The sequence below is a fragment of the Nymphalis io genome, chromosome 14, assembly GCF_905147045.1.
Source record: "Nymphalis io chromosome 14, ilAglIoxx1.1, whole genome shotgun sequence".
Lineage (NCBI taxonomy): Eukaryota > Metazoa > Arthropoda > Insecta > Lepidoptera > Nymphalidae > Nymphalis > Nymphalis io.
The window spans coordinates 11,946,069-11,963,902 of record NC_065901.1 but is presented as its reverse complement, the minus strand read 5'-3'; the positions used below and the strand labels follow the sequence as shown (position 1 = coordinate 11,963,902).

The window sequence follows — 17,834 nt, the reverse complement described above, 5'->3', positions numbered from 1 at the left end:
AGAAATTTTATTTATTTATTTAACATTAATAATCACACAACAAACGGTGAGCAAAGGCGGTAGTATCGCTTATAGCAGCCATTCCCAACCTGTGATGTGCGCTCCCCTGGGAGTACGCGGGTACAGCGGTCCCATTGACCACGGAGGTGCTCCCTGTGTACTAACCTCTGGTAACCAGCGTCGCCTAGCAACTTATAACGACCCCTTGGTAACAAAAACGTCACTCACTATACAGTTGACAAAACGTATTGTATATTTTTTTATTTATTTATTTGATTGTAAACATTATAAGGAATAAAATGTCGGGAGCAAATCGTCCTTTGAGTCGTATGAGGAAACTCGAGACTGTGAGTAGTTTTACTATTATTATTTTAATGTACATAACTTATTCAATATGCTAATATTAATTTAATATATTTTTACCTGTTTTTGTTTGTACGATCAATTGTTTATTGGTTTTGCGTAAATTCCGAGGTAAAGGGATTAGCTGAAAACCAGTGTTGCGTTTCGACTCTGCTATAGTGAGCTGGCTCGTTTTGCCACACAACATTATCCGTGTAATTTGAGTTGTCATGATTTGTTTATTTGGCAATAAAACAGGGACCAATTCTACTAATAAATTATCACTTTATCGCAATTAAATCGTAACTTAATCGTTGTAATTAATCCGTCTACTTATCAATCAACAGCCAATCATTGTCCACTGCTGAATATAGGCCTCTCCCAAGGTGCGTCAAAGCTCCCTGTCCTCCGCCTTCCGCATCCAGTTGGTGCCCGCCACCTTCTTAAGGTCATCGGTCTACCTGGCTGGAGGACGCCCTACGCTGCGCTTGCCGATTCGCAGTCTCCACTCTAGGACTCGTCTGCTCCAACGCCCACTGCCACTTCAGCCTGCTAATTTTGCAACCTATGTCGATGACTCCGGTTCTTTTCCGGATAATCTCATTTCTGATCTTATCCTTCAAAGATACTCCGAGCATAGCTCGCTCCATAGCACGCTGAGTGACTTTGAATTTGTGGACTAGTCCCGCAGTTAGTGTCCACGTTTCGGCACCGTATGTCATGGCAGGTAAGACGCATTGGTTGAAGACCTTCGTTTTCAAACATTGCGGTATAGACGACTTCAGGACTTGACGAAGGTTGCCAAATGCTGCCCATCCCAAGCGAATTCTTCGATCGGCTTCCATCTCGAAGTTGTTCCTACCGACTTGTATTATCTGTCCTAGGTAGGTATATTCTACTAACAACTTCGAGAGGTTTCCCCTCGACGTATATCGGTCCCGGCACGACATGCCTATTGAACATGACCTTGGTCTTGTCCAAGTTTATACCGAGACCGACACACCGGGAAGGCTCGCCTAGGCTACGCAGCATTTCGGTGAGTTGTTCCAGCGACTCTGCTATGATGACGATATCGTCGGCAAATCGAAGGTGTGAGATGTACTCGCCGTTTACATTGACTCCATACCCAGTCCAATCCAGCGTCTTGAAAACGTCTTCCAACGCGTTGGTGAACAGTTTCGGAGATATTACATCCCCCTGTCTCACCCCTCTGCGCAGTTGGATCGCCTTCGTCTTGCAGTCCTGGATGTGGTCAGTCATTGTAGCGGCGTTGTACAGACATCTCAGTACCTCGATATATCTCCAATCGATATGACATCTCTGCAATGAGTCGAGCACTGCCCAGGTTTTGATGGAGTCGAAGGCTTTCTCATAGTCCACAAATGCCATACACAGCCGCTGATTGTACTCTTCGGTCTTCTGCACAATCTGCCGAACAGTATGGATGTGGTCCACGGTGCTGTAGCCTGATCGAAAGCCGGCTTGCTCTGGGGGCTGGAACTCGTCAAGTGGTCTGGCGAGACGGTTCGTGACGACTCTTGAGAACAGCTTATACACGTGCCTCAGGAGGGAGATTGGTCTGTAGTTTTTCAAGAGGGTTTTATCACCTTTCTTGAAAAACAGTACCACCTCACTCCCGCTCCACGTTTCCGGGGTCTTGCCATGTTGGATGACGGAATTAAAGAGCTCTTTCAGGACCGGAGTCCTGCCTGCCTTAAGCAACTCTGTTGTGATTCCGTCATCTCCCGGGGCTTTGTTGTTTTTAAGCTGTTCTAGAGCCGCCCTAATCTCTCCTTGGTCAACGACCGGGAGCTCCTCGGAGAAATGGCGCATAAGAGGGGAGCGCTGGTCATCAATACTGATTCCCACGGGTTTATCCGATCTTGAAGAGAACAACTGCCCATAAAACCTCTCTACTTCTCCGACAATCTCAGGCCTAGAGGTAACGACCCCACCATTTTCAGTTTTAAGTTTTGTCAGACGTGGCCTCCCAAACTTGCGAGCGAACAGTTTGGATCCCTGATTTTGCTCAATCGCAGCCTTGATGGCACGGGTATTGGAGCGTCGGAGATCGCGTCGCGTCAGCGTTTTTATTGTTCGGTTTAAGGCCTTATCTGACAAAAACGATGGTAGTTCTCGTCGTTTTCTCATGAGCTCGAGTGTCTCAGCAGAGAGTTTTGGTGCGTTGTCTCTTCTCTGTGGCGGAAAACACTTGGGGGATGTGTTTTGCAGTATTTTGACCAGCGTGTCAGTTTTCTCATCAATGCTGCTTACGGTTTCCAACGCGGTGAATTGATTTTGAAGTTCCATTTGGAACTTTTCGGAGCCTTGAGCAGCTTGGAGCATGGTAGGTCAGAGAGTAGACCTCATCATTCTCAATCTTTCGGCTTTGAAGTCGATATTTAGAGTGCCTCGAACCAAGCGGTGATCACTTTCGGTATTAAGCCTGTTGATCACTGAAACACCTTTAAATATGTGCCTTTTATTCAAAATAATAAAGTCTATCTCGTTTCTTGTCACGTTATCGGGGCTTCGCCAGGTCCACCTCCTCTGAGGCTTCTTCTGAAAGAAAGAATTCATCAAAAAGAGCCCCTGCGCTTCGAGAAAGTTTACCAGCATTTGCCCCCTGTGATTTCTGCAGCCCAAGCCGTAAGGTCCGACTTTCGATTCACCGCTATCTTGTACTCCCACTTTAGCATTAAAGTCTCCCATAACAACATTGTAGTGGGCCTTCGAGGTGTCGTTGAGGGCCTTTGCGATGTCCTCGTACATCGCTTCGACCACATCATCAGAGTATGTCGAAGTTGGCGCATATACCTGTACGACCTTCAGGGAGTACCTGTCGGAAAGTTTTAGGACAAGGTACGCTACCCGGTTCGACACACTACTGATTTCCACAATGCTGCTAATGAGATCCTTTTTGACTAGAAAACCGACACCACCCTGGGAGAGGTTATCACCTTCGCGGAAGTAGAGTAAGTTACCGGACTCCAGAGTTATCGTGTCCTCCCCCTGTCTTCAGACTTCAGATAATCCCAGTATATGCCAGTTTATATGACTTAACTCTACTTCTAATTCGGCGAGGTGATGGTCCAGCCTCATTGAGCGTCCATTGTACGTAGCCATGTGAAGTCGTTTTATATGGTAGCCTGCTGTGAACCGATAATTCTTAGCACCCCCTGCCCTGCCGATACCGCGACTGCTACCTTGGTCGGGCCTAGCGGGCTTACCGGTAACTGGGGGCCTTTTTTTGGGCGCATCTGCCGTTAAGGAGGGTTTGCCCATACTTGCCGCGCTGGGTGAGGCGTGTTGGCGAGTGCAGTAGGGTAAGATGTTTATGGGGGGGGACGCTGCTGCCCATCCCCCCTTTTCCCCGTCCCTCAGTCGCCTCTTACAGTCGTCTCATCGATTATGAGGCTAGGGAAGAGAGAGTCCACCTGTGTTTGCGCACACACTTGTGCACTATAATATCTCCTGCGCAGTTGGCTAATCTCTCTTGAGATGGGCCGCCGTGACCGAAATCGGTCTGGAGGACCTTATTATTAGATATAGAATAGACATAATATAGTCATTTTTATAAAATAAAAAATAATTTAATAAAGTTTTGAAAATAACGCTAATCGGCAAGCGCAGCGTAGGGCGCCCTCCAGCCAGGTGGACCGACGACCTTAAGAAGGCGGTGGGCACCAACTGGATGCGGAAGGCGGAGGACAGGGAGCTTTGGCGCACCTTGGGAGAGGCCTATGCTCAGCAGTGGACAACGATTGGCTGTTGATTGATTGATTGAAAATAATACTATATCATTCGTCATGACATAACCTATGCAAAATTTCATTAGACTGTAAAGGTAATATTGTTATCAATCACATAATATAATTCAACACGCGATTGTTATTACTTCAACTTTGTTAATCGGCTCAAGTACCTACTGTTGTTTATGAAAGTAATTGAGAGAAAAAAAATGTAAAACAGTATTGCCAACTTAAGATAAATGTATGAACATCCTCTACATATTTAATAGACTATTTTAAGACTACTAACAAAAAAATACTTCAACATTAAAATTCGTATCATTTGAAGGTATCTATGTCAACTTTAAAACTCTCATAAATAAACCGTCTGTCGTATTCTCGTTGTTACGATAGTTTGTTTGCAGTTTGCCAATTTCACCTCAAGTTTTCGCGAATAACATAGAGTTGATACAACCTTCACACATATTATTTATACAAGCTGTGTAGGTCAAATCTTACAAATGAACTGTGAAGCAATTTTTAGTTTGTTAGAGTGTGTAAATGGCGTGTATGTGTGCGTCAGATTTACCTACAGTTGACGAGAATGGAGAACAAAGGAAGCAAGGGGGGAACATATTAGGGGGAACAAACACTACCTCCATATATATTATATTAGTACGCTTTTACTTATCACAATTTGTTAGCATGTGTGGGTCGAATCTGGCAAAGTTACTTTGCTTGTAAGTACTTTACAACGTTCTTGATGTTATACCTAATTGTATTCAATTTAATACATAGACAATATATATATATATATTTATATATTGACAATATATATATATATATATATATATATTTATATATATTTATATAGATATATTTTTTTTATAGAATAGGAAGACCGACGAGCATATGGACCACCTGATGGTAAGTGGTCACCAACGCCCTTAGACATTGGCATTGTAAGAAATGTCAATCATCGCTTACATATCCCATGCGCCACCAACCTTGGGAATTAAGATTTTATGTCCCTTGTGCCTGTAATTACACTGACTCATTCACCCTTCAAACCGGAACACAACAATACCAAGTACTGCTGTTTTGCGGTAGAATATCTGATGAGTGGGTGGTACCTACCCAGACGAGCTTGCACAAAGCCCTACCACCAGTATCCTAGTTTCCTAGTATACGTTGAGAGTTTTATAATATATGAATTCGATTGTATATTAAGTAACTCTTTTGTGACAATGTATACGGTTTTTTAGAGAAAATTAAAAATTCAGTTGAGTTTTATTATCAATAAGTGTGTCATCGTTTTGGTATACTCAACACGCATACATTTTTCTAATATTATCTGGACTTTTTACGATAATAGGCGTCTTTTCAAATAAAATTAGCCACTAGTTTAACAAGTTTCGTAAGAATAATTGTAAGGGTAGAGTCATTACCCGCAGATATATTATCTTGTGTCTAATCTTATATTATCTTTTCATCAACAGAAAGAAGCCCTATTTCGTACCAGAAAACGAATATTAAAATATCTAGTTCTGGGTTTTCTGAAGCAGGAAGGACTTTTAAACACCGCGGAGACCTTCGCATCCGAGGCGGCGCTCACTGACGAGTACACGCTGTGCGATAACATCGACCTGGATATTATTTTACAGGTAAGATTAATCTCATAGGGTCAAGTGATGTTTATCTGTGTAAGTATATAGTGCAGATAGTGTGGGATGCGTTACTTTTGTAGGGGCAATGATATCCTCCCAAACGATTTCGTGGAGCATAGCAAGAAGCCATTTCTAATAACAAATTGTCACTTTATCGCAATCGAGTTGGAGAGTAATCGTTGCCGTTTATCCATTTTCCTATTATTTAATCGAATAATCCACTAGTGACATAAAAGTTTACAATTCAGTTTGGTTTTGATATGATAGTATATTGTAAAATCATGTCGGTTAGGTTCATCCCCGAATAGATATAAAATAGTCAAAGTTATATTGTAATTAAATCGGAAACGTATCGCTATCGTTACAAATTATTGTCCCCAAATGCAGGAGAAAATATGATGCTCAGCAATCCAACACGGCCAGAGTGAGTTCAGGCGCAGGACTTTACCTAAACGGGCAAACCGCATGGTGCAGCTAGTTTATTATAAAAGTAGGGAAGTGAAAGAACCTAAAATATAATTCAAGAGTTGCATACTGAATAGCTTTATACTTATATTACCTTAAATGCTGGTTCGAAGAAAGCAGTTCGAATGATCACCATGGCAGTTAGTGGTTGTTGGTTGGGGAGGGTTTATGCCATCTACTCTATTTTAACTCGCTACTAGTGGATGCTGCAGTAGATCAACCACTTTACCGGTCAGCCGATTGCCATCACATGTGTGTACACAGGCAGTACATCCTCTGCCAAATTTTGCTAGTTTATTCTGCCATTAATAAGGTTTATTAAACGTAAAGGCCAGGTAAATACTATAAATTCATTACTATTCATTTCAAAATAGTAATTTATGTATAACCATGAATCCTATAATATTCATAGTAGTCAATAAATCACACTAATCCTCTCCAAATGCTCCCTTTGCTGGTTACTGACGCGTCATCACTCTGCCGGAATAAATCCTACGTTGTACGCAAATTGACTTTTCTTTTAGCTAAGTGCTTTGTATTTTAAATTATTTTGTATTTTCAATGTCATTGTCATATTTGCAGTAAATATAAATAGATTAACCAAAAATTCACCAATGTTTGCCAAATATAATAGTAATAGTATCCTGGGACATTTTTTCACACACGGCCATCTGATCCCAAATTAAGCTTGTACAAAGCTTGTGCTATGGAAACCAGACAACTCATATACTACATATACTACTTTTATTTTGTAAAAACATACTTATACATATAGATAATTACACCCAGACTCAGGACAAACAGACATATTCATGCGCACAAATGTCTGTCCTGGGTGGGAATCGAACCCACGACCTTCGGCGTGAAGGGCAAGTATCTACCAACCACGCCAACCGGCTCGTCGATATTTAATATTTGTTCATTTTTAGTGCTATACAAAACAGACTTAATAATTAAGTAGAAATGATGATTTGTTATGTATAATTATTTTAAATGATATACAGTTAACACCGAAAGATATATAAATAACATATGTATTTGATATGTCACGTGATCTAATATTTGTCTAATGCAGACTGCGGACTGAAACCATTTCGATTCGAGCCGAAATGATTTCTATCATATCTCTTGCGTATATATTTGTTACCATGCCATACCAAATAATTATGTTATTGTCATACCAAACTTAAGTGCATTTATTATAAACTAGTTTTCGAACGCGGCTTTGCGCGCATGTGGGGACTATATTAAATAACCTTTGTCCAAATGCACCCCTGATAACATGATATCATGATGATGCAGATTAATCGTAAGACATAAAAGCTAAACAAATAAGCAAACAAATTTACTTTCACATTCCATTAATTGGTCCGAGACAGCCTAGTGGTTAGAACGCGTGAATCTTAACCGATAATCGTGGGTTCAAACCCGGGCAAGCACCACTGAATTTTCATGTGCTTAATTTGTGTTTATAATTCACTTCGTGCTTGACGGTGAAGGAAAACATCGTGAGTAAACCTACATGTGTCTAATTTTATTGAAATTCTGCCACATGTGTATTCTACCAACCCGCATTGGAGCAGCGTATTGGAATGAGCTTTAAACCTTTTCAATAGGGAGAGGAGGCCTTAGCCTAGCAATGGGACATTAACAGACTGTTACTTTACTGTTACATCATTTTAACCTTATGAATAAAATTAAATCGTATTTATCTTATCCTAAAAAAATATTTTTTATGGATTTTTGGATTATTAAATAAGTCATATTATTCGGTACAAAATATATAGATTTTAAAACGTGTGGCAACACAAATAATAACTTTCAATGAGTTATTATATATTTCACTTTATAATGTATTTTTCGTAATTTTATAATTTTTCGACTTCTTTATATACTTGCCAATTAAGTATCTTGCTCTTGATCTTAAATGTTGCGAAACATAAATTAGACGCTTAAAAGAATCCAAGAATACTTTGAATTTATCTATGTCCATAAAAATGTGGTCAAACAATATTCTCCTTTTTTGAAGTTGGTTAATTCGATGATTACGGAAACAACGATATAAATAAAGTATATAGCAGCAAAAATATCAGACGACGGGCTCGTGTGCCCGTAAGGTAAAACAATATTATTTTATAATTTACGCCAGCAGGATGCTGGATCACGCTTGCGGATGTTTTTAATAGATTTTATGGCGTGCGTTTATAAAAGGCTAAAAGAGCTTCGCTTTTGAAGTAGATTAAATTATAGCCTATAAATGTCTACGCCTCCTACTGATATTTTCAAGCTATTTTTAGCTATTTTTTATTTGTAACGATCATCCAGTGACCCATATTGAAGGCTTGAATTAAAAAGCGCAGTTCCATGCCTTAAGGGCCATTCATTATAATCATAAGTGTCGCTTGCAGAGACACGACTTTGTTGCATGATAATAACACAAGTGAATGATTTTGTATTCAATATTTCTAACATAATAAACGGACGTAATCTATTTTTATATATGTACATTTATATTCGTATTTTTATTCTTTATATTCGTTTTTTGTTAAGCTTTAAAATATATAATTGTATGTTGCTTTAAAATAAACTAGTAATAAGTACATATATAATTATACTGGTGGTAGGGCTTTGGGCAAGCTCGTCTGGGTAGGTACCACCCACTCATCAGATATTCTACCGCAAAACAGCAGTACTTGGTATTGTTGTGTTCCGGTTTGAAGGGTGAGTAAGCCAGTGTAATTACAGGCACAAGGGACATAACATCTTAGTTCCCAAGGTTGGTGGTGCATTGGTGATGTAAGCGATGGTTAACATTTCTTACAGTACCAATGTCTACGGGCGGTGGTGATCACTTACCATCAGGTGGCCCATATGCTCGTCCGCCTTATTATTCTATAAAAAAAACAATGGGTTAGAATAAATGAAGGATTTGGTTTTGTCAAAATTGCAACGTTTATTTTAACTTCAATTTTTTTTATAAATATACAATTCGAAAAAGGAATGCTTCATCAAGTTCACTGCAAAACATTTCTATCGAAACATCCCATGTCGTAGACACAGTGACCCATATTCGAAACGGAAATTCCAAAGCGCCGTGCGCCTTAGTGTCTTTTCACTATAAACGTCAGCTTCGAGCCAGTAATAGACATGGATTTTTTTAGCGAATGAACGATGCGAATGAGTGATTCAATGTTGACTTTTTGAAACGCTGCAGAGTGCTTTTTTGTGATACAAAACGTTTAAACGTTTATAGATTTCTTTAAATATGTTAATAGGTCAGCGATATTTTTATTATTTACGATGTTGTGAGTCTTTACTTGGTTACAAATGCCACAGCAATCTTATAATTATATATTATATGAGTATGATATTATATATAGATTTATTTCGCGTAGTTCTGAAACGGCTCTAACGAAGTGGTTCAAATTTTGTGACTAAGAATATGAGAAGGTTGTGTTTTTTTAAGTTTATTATAAGCCGAGATCGCCCAGTGGTAAGAACGCGTGAATCTTAATCGATGATCGTGGGTTCAAACCCGGGCAAGCACCACTGTATTTTCATGTGCTTAAATTTTGATTATAATTCATCTCGTGCTTTACGGTGAAGGAAAATATCGTGAGGAAACCTGCATGTGTCTAATTTCACTGAAATTCTGCCACATGTGTATTCTACCAAGTCGCACTGGAGCAGCGTGGTGGAATAAGCTCTAAACCTTCCCCTCAAAAAAGGGAGAGGAGACCTTTATCCCAGCAGTGGGACATTCACAGGCTGTTACTATTCATATAGTTTCCAAACACTGTTTGAACAAACCACGACCAGTTATAAAAATTAAATAGTTTAAAAATACATATATAACGGTTAGATTTAAATTCTGTTAAAATGTATATATTTCTGTATAATATTATATATTAACAGTTTATTTCATGCTCTATAGTAGAGTTGCATAGAACTTATTTTTTTTAAATTAAATATAATATAATATTTTTACAATAAAATATTAAAAAATACAACGCGTGGTTTTATGGCTATAAGTCATCACTTCCAGACAATATAATTTAAGAGATAAATTTAAATACATAATGTAGCTAAGTCGGGCAACCATAACAATTCACACATATAATTACAAATTTTATTTTCAAACAAAAAAGTTTCAATTAAAAAAAAAAAAAAAAACATTTTTTAAACGATAATAAAAGCTTCTATTACGTAACTTTAAGTCGGACAAATTGCAAGCTGTTTATTTAGAATCGAAGTTGAAATACAATGTGCATCGTCCAAAATGTTGGACCGTTGCCACGAGAGATGTTGAGACTCGCGGACGCCAGTGTTGACGTCCGGTAAGGCTGTGTTCGTATTTGTCAATGATATATTTTTACATTATAATGGTTATTAAAATATTATAATTATATAAAATTTGTTTCAAACATTAGATTAGTAGTAGAACATATCCATATCCATCTTCATCCATATCCATCTTGAGGGAAGTGTATGTTATCACCTGGTGATAGTAAAATTAATGTTACTCTATTGACGCTATGATGAGTAGAAATAAGAATATCCATGTAAAATAAAATGCATTCATGATTATAAAAAAAGTATTCAATGTTATTAAATGTAATTAATTTAATATTTAGAATATTTAATTACAAATAACAAAATTATAATTCATTCATTAATTAACAGGATAAAAGAGTTTGATAATGACACTGATTTATTTGGTTTGAGGGGATTTTCATCAGCTAATAATCACCTTGTAGTTTATCACTGGTGGTAGAGCTTTGTTCAAGCTCGTCTGGGTAGGTACCACCCACTCATCAGATATTCTACCGCAAAACAGCATTACTTATTATTGTTGTGTTCCGGTTTGAAGGGTGAGTGAGCCAGTGTAATTACAGGCACAAGGGACATAAAATCTTAGTTCCCAAGGTTGGTGGCGCATTGGCTATGTAAGCAAGGTGGTCTAAGGGCGTTTGGTGACCACTTACCATCAGGTGGCCCATATGCTCGTCCGTCTTCCTATCTTATAAAAAAAAAAAAAATCTAACAATTCACTATTTACATGTTAAATTATTACAGAGGATATACATCGACCGTACTCGCACGTAGCCTTGTGGGGTTCTATCATTAATCACATATTCATAATACTCGGAAGTTTGCGTCATAATATGATTGGCTTTTTTTTATTATTATGTTTCATCCTAAGTGTATATTATGTTTTTAAAATTAGATAAACTGATATATTATAGTGATTTGACCGGCGATAGAATATCGCCAAGGACAATGGACAGGTCAATAATATTAAGGTCAATAAAATACTTCGTTTGTTATTACTTCGAGAAAGCTTTCAGGCATCGTATCCATTAATGCTATATACTTGTAATATCACCTTCGAAAACTTCCATTCCGATCCGTTGGTGTCCCAAAAATGTCCTTAACGACCCTGACGACGGACTGCCACCCGACAATAATAACATTTCAAGTTACAGAGCAAACGTATACCAATTCAGCCTAGGCCTGGTATCCCAGGAGACACCCATAGGGCGCGTATATTCTAAGCCCTTAGGGGGTTCCAAAGCCCCGGTGACATAGTCGATGATATTAGAGGAGAACAGTTCAGTTCGAACAAAAAAATTGTCAAAACGGGTCGCTTTGTTCGATATTAAATCGTATACAATTATAATTCTAAATTCATAACATATTGTGAATTAAGTAAGTAAGTTTAATTTAAAAAAATAGTAAAGGGTTTCTTTTTAAATTTTGCGCTGCCCTGGGACATTATCAAATGCTATGATAATTGTGATGTTAAACGAAACCGTTGTGAATTTAGGTTTATCAAGTTGGATATCTATTACAGTAGTATAGTATGGTGATGCAGATGAATGATTCAACAATGCTGTACGTTTCACATAAATGACTCTTTCGTCTATGTCGACGTTGAAACTTTTTAAAATTGTTTTGACAAATATTGTGACTTGATAACTTTATGCGCAACGGTCATGGTCAATTACATTTTTATAACAGTGCTATTAGGAGATTATAATAGTGAATAATGGCTTTATTTATTGTGTACTTATTACATTATTATATAATATCCTCCAGACCGATTTCAGCCACGTCGGCCAATCTCAAGAGAGATTAGCCAACTACGCAGGAGATGTTATTGTGCACAAGTGTGTGCGCTAACACAGGTGCACTCTCTATTCTCTAACTCTCATAATCTCATAAAAGTATTTTTATGGAGGTAATGGCCCGACCTGGAAATTGAACCCAGGACATCCGGGTCAGCGGTCTTACGTCAAGCCACTAGACCAACGAGGCAATCACCTCATACTTATATATTTTAAGATACCCAACGAATTATATATGTATACCTGTATGTATATAATATGTATATTCTGTTTCTATTTATAGTTCCTTGTCTATTTATATGTAGTTTGGCTTATTACTCTTAAAAAAAAACTTAAAAAGGTTGCAGGCTTCTTGTTTATTATTTTTAATACATCCAGTATTCCGTTATTTTCACATATACGAATATGCGACATTAAAATTATATATTATTGTATGTATACAATAATTGATTTTATTTGATGAGTATTTATTTTATTATTTGTATAAGTGGCTCTTTGACGTCAATATAAGATGGCATCTCGGCGGTACGCCACGTTTCCTATATTTTATTAGCTACAAAATAATAATTTACGTAAATCAACTGATTTATGGTTTGTTTACGTTTATTACGAAGTATATTAAAACTATATTCATTACTTTATACAAATAAATCTAGTTGACATCATTAGCACTTACTTGCCAGCTACGGTCGACGAAAATAATTTGTTAAATGTATGCCGTCGTATAGTAATAACTAACTTTTGTCGTAAATTTTATTAGAAACCGTAAAGTACTTGTTTCTAAAGAGCAAACTGGCAGATTAACATTCTTTTTATTATACTTGACTATATTTACAAGGTGTATAATGAAACCGTTCACCACAGGTTCACTACATGCACAAACACACGCGCAAACGCATACCCGCGCATACGCTTAAGCGCGTGGTTGCTCAAACAATATAATCTCAAACAGATATACTAACATCTATTTCTTTATACATATAGTATAATATTATGATTAAAAGTAAAAAAAATACAGTTTTAAATTTAGAATTCCTTCGAATACGTAAATTTTATTTACAGTACAGTACAGTAACAGCCTGTAAATGTCCCACTGCTGGGCTAAGGCCGCCTCTCCCTTTTTGAGGAGAAGGTTTGGAGCTTATTCCACCACGCTGCTCCAATGCGGGTTGGTGGAATACACATGTGGCAGAATTTCGATGAAATTAGACACATGCAGGTTTCCTCACGATGTTTTCCTTCACCGAAAAGCACGAGATGAATTATAACAGAAATTAAGCACATGAAAATTCAGAGGTGCTTGCCCGGGTTTGAACCCACGTTCATCGGTTAAGATTCACGCGTTCTTACCACTGGGCCATCTCGAGCTCTGGGCGAGATTTTATTTATTTGTATAAATATAAATTATCATTTATTATAATAATGTTATATATTTCTTGTATTCAGGACTATTGCAGTTACTATCTAATCAGGTTCAACAAACAGCCCCAGTTTTGTCGTAAAGTCGACGAGCAGCCTGTTAAGCGTCCGCAGACGAGGAGATCCCGGCAGGAGCACGTGGTGGAGAAGGTAGACCTTGATCCAGATCTCCCGGGGACCTTCACAGTGACCAAGTTGTTGAAGGTAATTGGCAGATATAGCCAGAATCCAAATAAAATGTGATCTAATTTTCATCTTGTGTGTTTGTGAGTGAGGTAAGTAGTAATTCTACTCCTTATGAAATTCGGGTCAGTGATAACGTCATGTAGCAAAATTTCATTCGACACGTTTAGGTAAATTCACGATTCCTACGTCGCGGAGCATATGATGAATTATATAAAACGAATGTGCTTGCCCTGTTTGAAACCGTAATTTTCGGTAAAGGTAAAAAGTGAAACAGTTATTTTATTTATGCTGCGCAGTTAGCTTCTGTTCTTTGAGAATGACCACCGCGATCATCATTAGTAAAAATTATCTGTCGTCGTTTCAAAAACAGAATAGATTAATTTTTTTTTTTTCAGGATACTCTTCTAGCGAATACCGAAGCCCCAATATCAGGGTTGGAAAGAAAACCAATAGCTGGCTACTTGTCGGGTATATCACAAGAGAAGAAGCAAATTGCAGAATTACTGTATCAAGATATTATTAAACCATTTGGGGTATCCTGGGATGATATTAAAGGCTTGACTGCAGCTAAAAGTATTTTAATGGAGTCCGTCGTATACCCTGTGAGGTATTTGTGAATTTATATTCATCATGGCTTTTGTTCATGGTTATGTAATCGGATACGGAAATTGTTTAAAATTAACTTCCCGTATATGTCCCACAGCTGGGGTAAGGCTTCCTAACATTTGAGGAGAAGGTTTAGAGCTCATTTCACCGATGTTTCAGTGCGGATTAATTGATATACATGTGGCAGAATTTTAGTGATATTAGACACATACAGGTTTCTTCACGATGTTTTCCTTCACCATCGAGCATAAGATGAATTATAAACACAAACTAAGCACATGAAAATACAGTGGTGCTTATCTAGGTTTTAACCTGCGATTATCGGTTATAGGTCACGTGCCCTAATCACTAGACCCTCGGCTCCCGGTTTCGGATCCCAGCTTACTTATATAATAGTATGAATATTAATGTAAAAAAAAGTGCCAGCGAACTGGTTTTGTATAGTTTTGTAATAACTCAAATGTAAAAATGATATTTACGCGTCTTTACTATTGTTGTTCGCAAAAAAACTTGTTACTTAATACGTTTTTATTTAACTGAAGTCATCAACTCTGTAGATTGAATCTGCGATATAATCTGTTTACACACGTTTTATCTACTGAGCCATATGGCTTCAAATTTTTTACGGTTTTAAGGTACACTAAAGACGAAAAGTCTTACTATGTTTAACGATGTTTAATTTCAGATTTCCCGAAGTATTTACTGGCCTGCTCGAGCCCTGGCGAGGAGTTCTCTTGCACGGTCTCCCGGGGACGGGGAAGACGATGTTGGCGCGCGCCGTCGCCAGCGAGAGCAGCTGCACGTTCTTCAACATAACCTGCAGCACTGTGGTCAATAAATGGCGTGGAGAATCTGAGAAAATTGTTAAGGTAATATATAATACTTTTACCTCACTTTATTATAAATAATAAGGTTATGTAAATTAGACGATTATATTGCTAACATTATATTGCTTGAATCGGTCTCGGCCTTCCGGTCGAAGAACACAGTTGATAATAGCTTATCCTGTCCAGGTGCTATTCGACATGGCGTCATACTACGCTCCGTCCATCATATTCATGGACGAGGCGGAGTCGCTGGCGGCGGCGCGCGGCGCGGGCGAGCACGAGGCGTCGCGCCGCCTCACGGCGCAGCTGCTCGCCGAGCTCGACGGCGTCGGGCGGCGGGACGGGGTCGTGTTCCTGCTCGTCAACACTAACGCGCCTTGGTAACTTTTACTAATGTCCTGCTTTGAGGTGATAATATTTTCATAGACCAAGATACTTATCATTACGTGGCTCGTTTAGTTATTTATCATTGAAGATGATCCCGATCGGTTTCGGCCGCAGCGACCAATCTCAAGGGAGACTAACCAACTGTGCAGGACGTATTATAGTGCACAAGTGTATGCGCTCTTAAGTGTGCACTCGATATTCCTTCACTCTCATAATCCATTTGTATATATCAACTATACAGGACCAACTACTTTACGAGCTTCCTAAGACATAACGTACAATGCTGCAAATTTTCAAACTCGGAGTTGCTAGAAAAACACAATTATTTTAACCCAAGACGTCCTAAGCTAACCATAAAAACAACGAGGTAGTCTTATTATTACATACGTGGAAGTGAGCTCCAAACCTTCTCCAAAAGGAGAGGAGTCCTTAGCATAGCAGTGAGATATTGACGTGGAAATGAGTGTTGTAGTTAGGTACAAGCATATTTCATTGCAGGGAAATAGATTCAGCGATGTTAAGAAGATTGGAAAAGCGTATATACATACCATTACCTGATTTTAAGACAAGAGCTGAATTGTTTGAATCCTTTCTGTCAAGCAAGAGTATAGAACTCGTACCCAATGTCGATTTTGACGAATTGTCCGCTAAAACTGAGGGTTACTCGGGGAGCGATGTTAAACTCGTCTGCAAGGAGGCGTTGATGGCAAATGTTCGCAAAATGTTACCAAATATGGGAGGCAAGGGTGAGTATTTCGTTTTTGCTTTCTGATATTAGCTGAATTTACTTTGTTTGTTGCTTTGGAAAAGTGCAGTCCTTTGGATTATGATTATGTGTATTGCAATATCAAGTATTATTCTCATCATTTAATATGTACATATTATACAAAAATTTATATCGCTATATCTGTTTAAGATATACCTGTTGAAATCGGTCGACTTCGATTGCTCGGTCACAATAAAAGCTAGCACATATGTGTATTACTTTATAGATAGGAAAACCAGTTTTTAAGTGGTGGTAGAGCTTTGTGCAAGCTCAAGGGTATGTACCACTCACTCATCAAAAATTATACCGCCAAACTGTTATACTTAGTACTGTTGGGTTCCTATCGGAAGAGTGAGTAGGCCAGTGTAACAGACACAAAGGACATAACATCTTAGTTCCCAGATTGGCGATGTCAAAAATGGTGAATATTTTATTTGCCTACCGCACCTACTTAAATTATAATATTATACAGGTCAATCAAACCCCAAAGAGAAGCTATCTCTATCGGATATTCTTACAGCGATAGAGAGGACGAAACCGATATCCAAGAATCTTGCAAGGAAGCACGAAGAGTGGCAGAAGGAAATGGGATCGACTTAGATTTAACTTTTAGTTAGTAAATAAATAGACTTGTGGATTGTATCCCGCGAAATGCATTCTGATGATTTTTGTTTTTAATATTAAAAAAAAACATTTAAAGTTAATGGAGAACGACACTTGATTAATGAGATTATTTGAAACGTGTATATTTTTTTCAGACGCAATATTCGGCATTATTAATATCATAATATATGTTATGTCATTGTCCTGTCTTTATTCCATATGTCTATATTTCATACCAACCATTCCTTATATGTTATAAATGGTAACTTGCATAGAGTGTCTGTTTACGTATTATTGTATCATACTAATTTGAAGAATTCCGTTTTTAACCGACTTCAATAAAGCTTCTCGATTCGTTTTCGGTTCAAATCAAATTATTTTTATTCGAATAGACTTTTAGTAGTATAGAATCGTCAAGCGCTATCACCGGTTCGGAATGTGGATTCTACCGAGAAAAACCAGCAAGTAACTCAATAGTTCCTCTTTTTTTTTACAAAAATACAAATTTGTTTCAATTACATACACTTGGTTCCTGCACGAGATCCAGCAATCATTCAATCCACGCATTTTTGTCAGACATATATTCAGTAACAGAGTATTAGGCTTTATTAATAATAATATTTTTTATTGTTGTTGCCTGCCTCGTTGGTTTAGTGGCTTGATGTAAGGCCGCAGACCCGGAGGTCCTGGATTCAATTCCCATTTCG

At 38.1% G+C, this 17,834-nt stretch overlaps 1 protein-coding gene across 1 annotated transcript; it reads left to right on the top strand.

Annotated features, from left to right (window-relative positions):
- The first annotated feature begins 299 nt into the window (after positions 1-299).
- On the top strand, positions 300-17,254 carry LOC126773251 (katanin p60 ATPase-containing subunit A-like 2). Its single transcript, XM_050494059.1, has 8 exons — positions 300-347; positions 5,573-5,737; positions 13,780-13,956; positions 14,334-14,545; positions 15,230-15,413; positions 15,558-15,751; positions 16,257-16,504; positions 16,997-17,254. The coding sequence occupies exons 1-8, from the start codon at positions 300-302 to the stop codon at positions 17,122-17,124; spliced, it is 1,356 nt and encodes a 451-aa protein (XP_050350016.1). The 3' UTR covers positions 17,125-17,254.
- Positions 17,255-17,834: the final 580 nt, after the last annotated feature.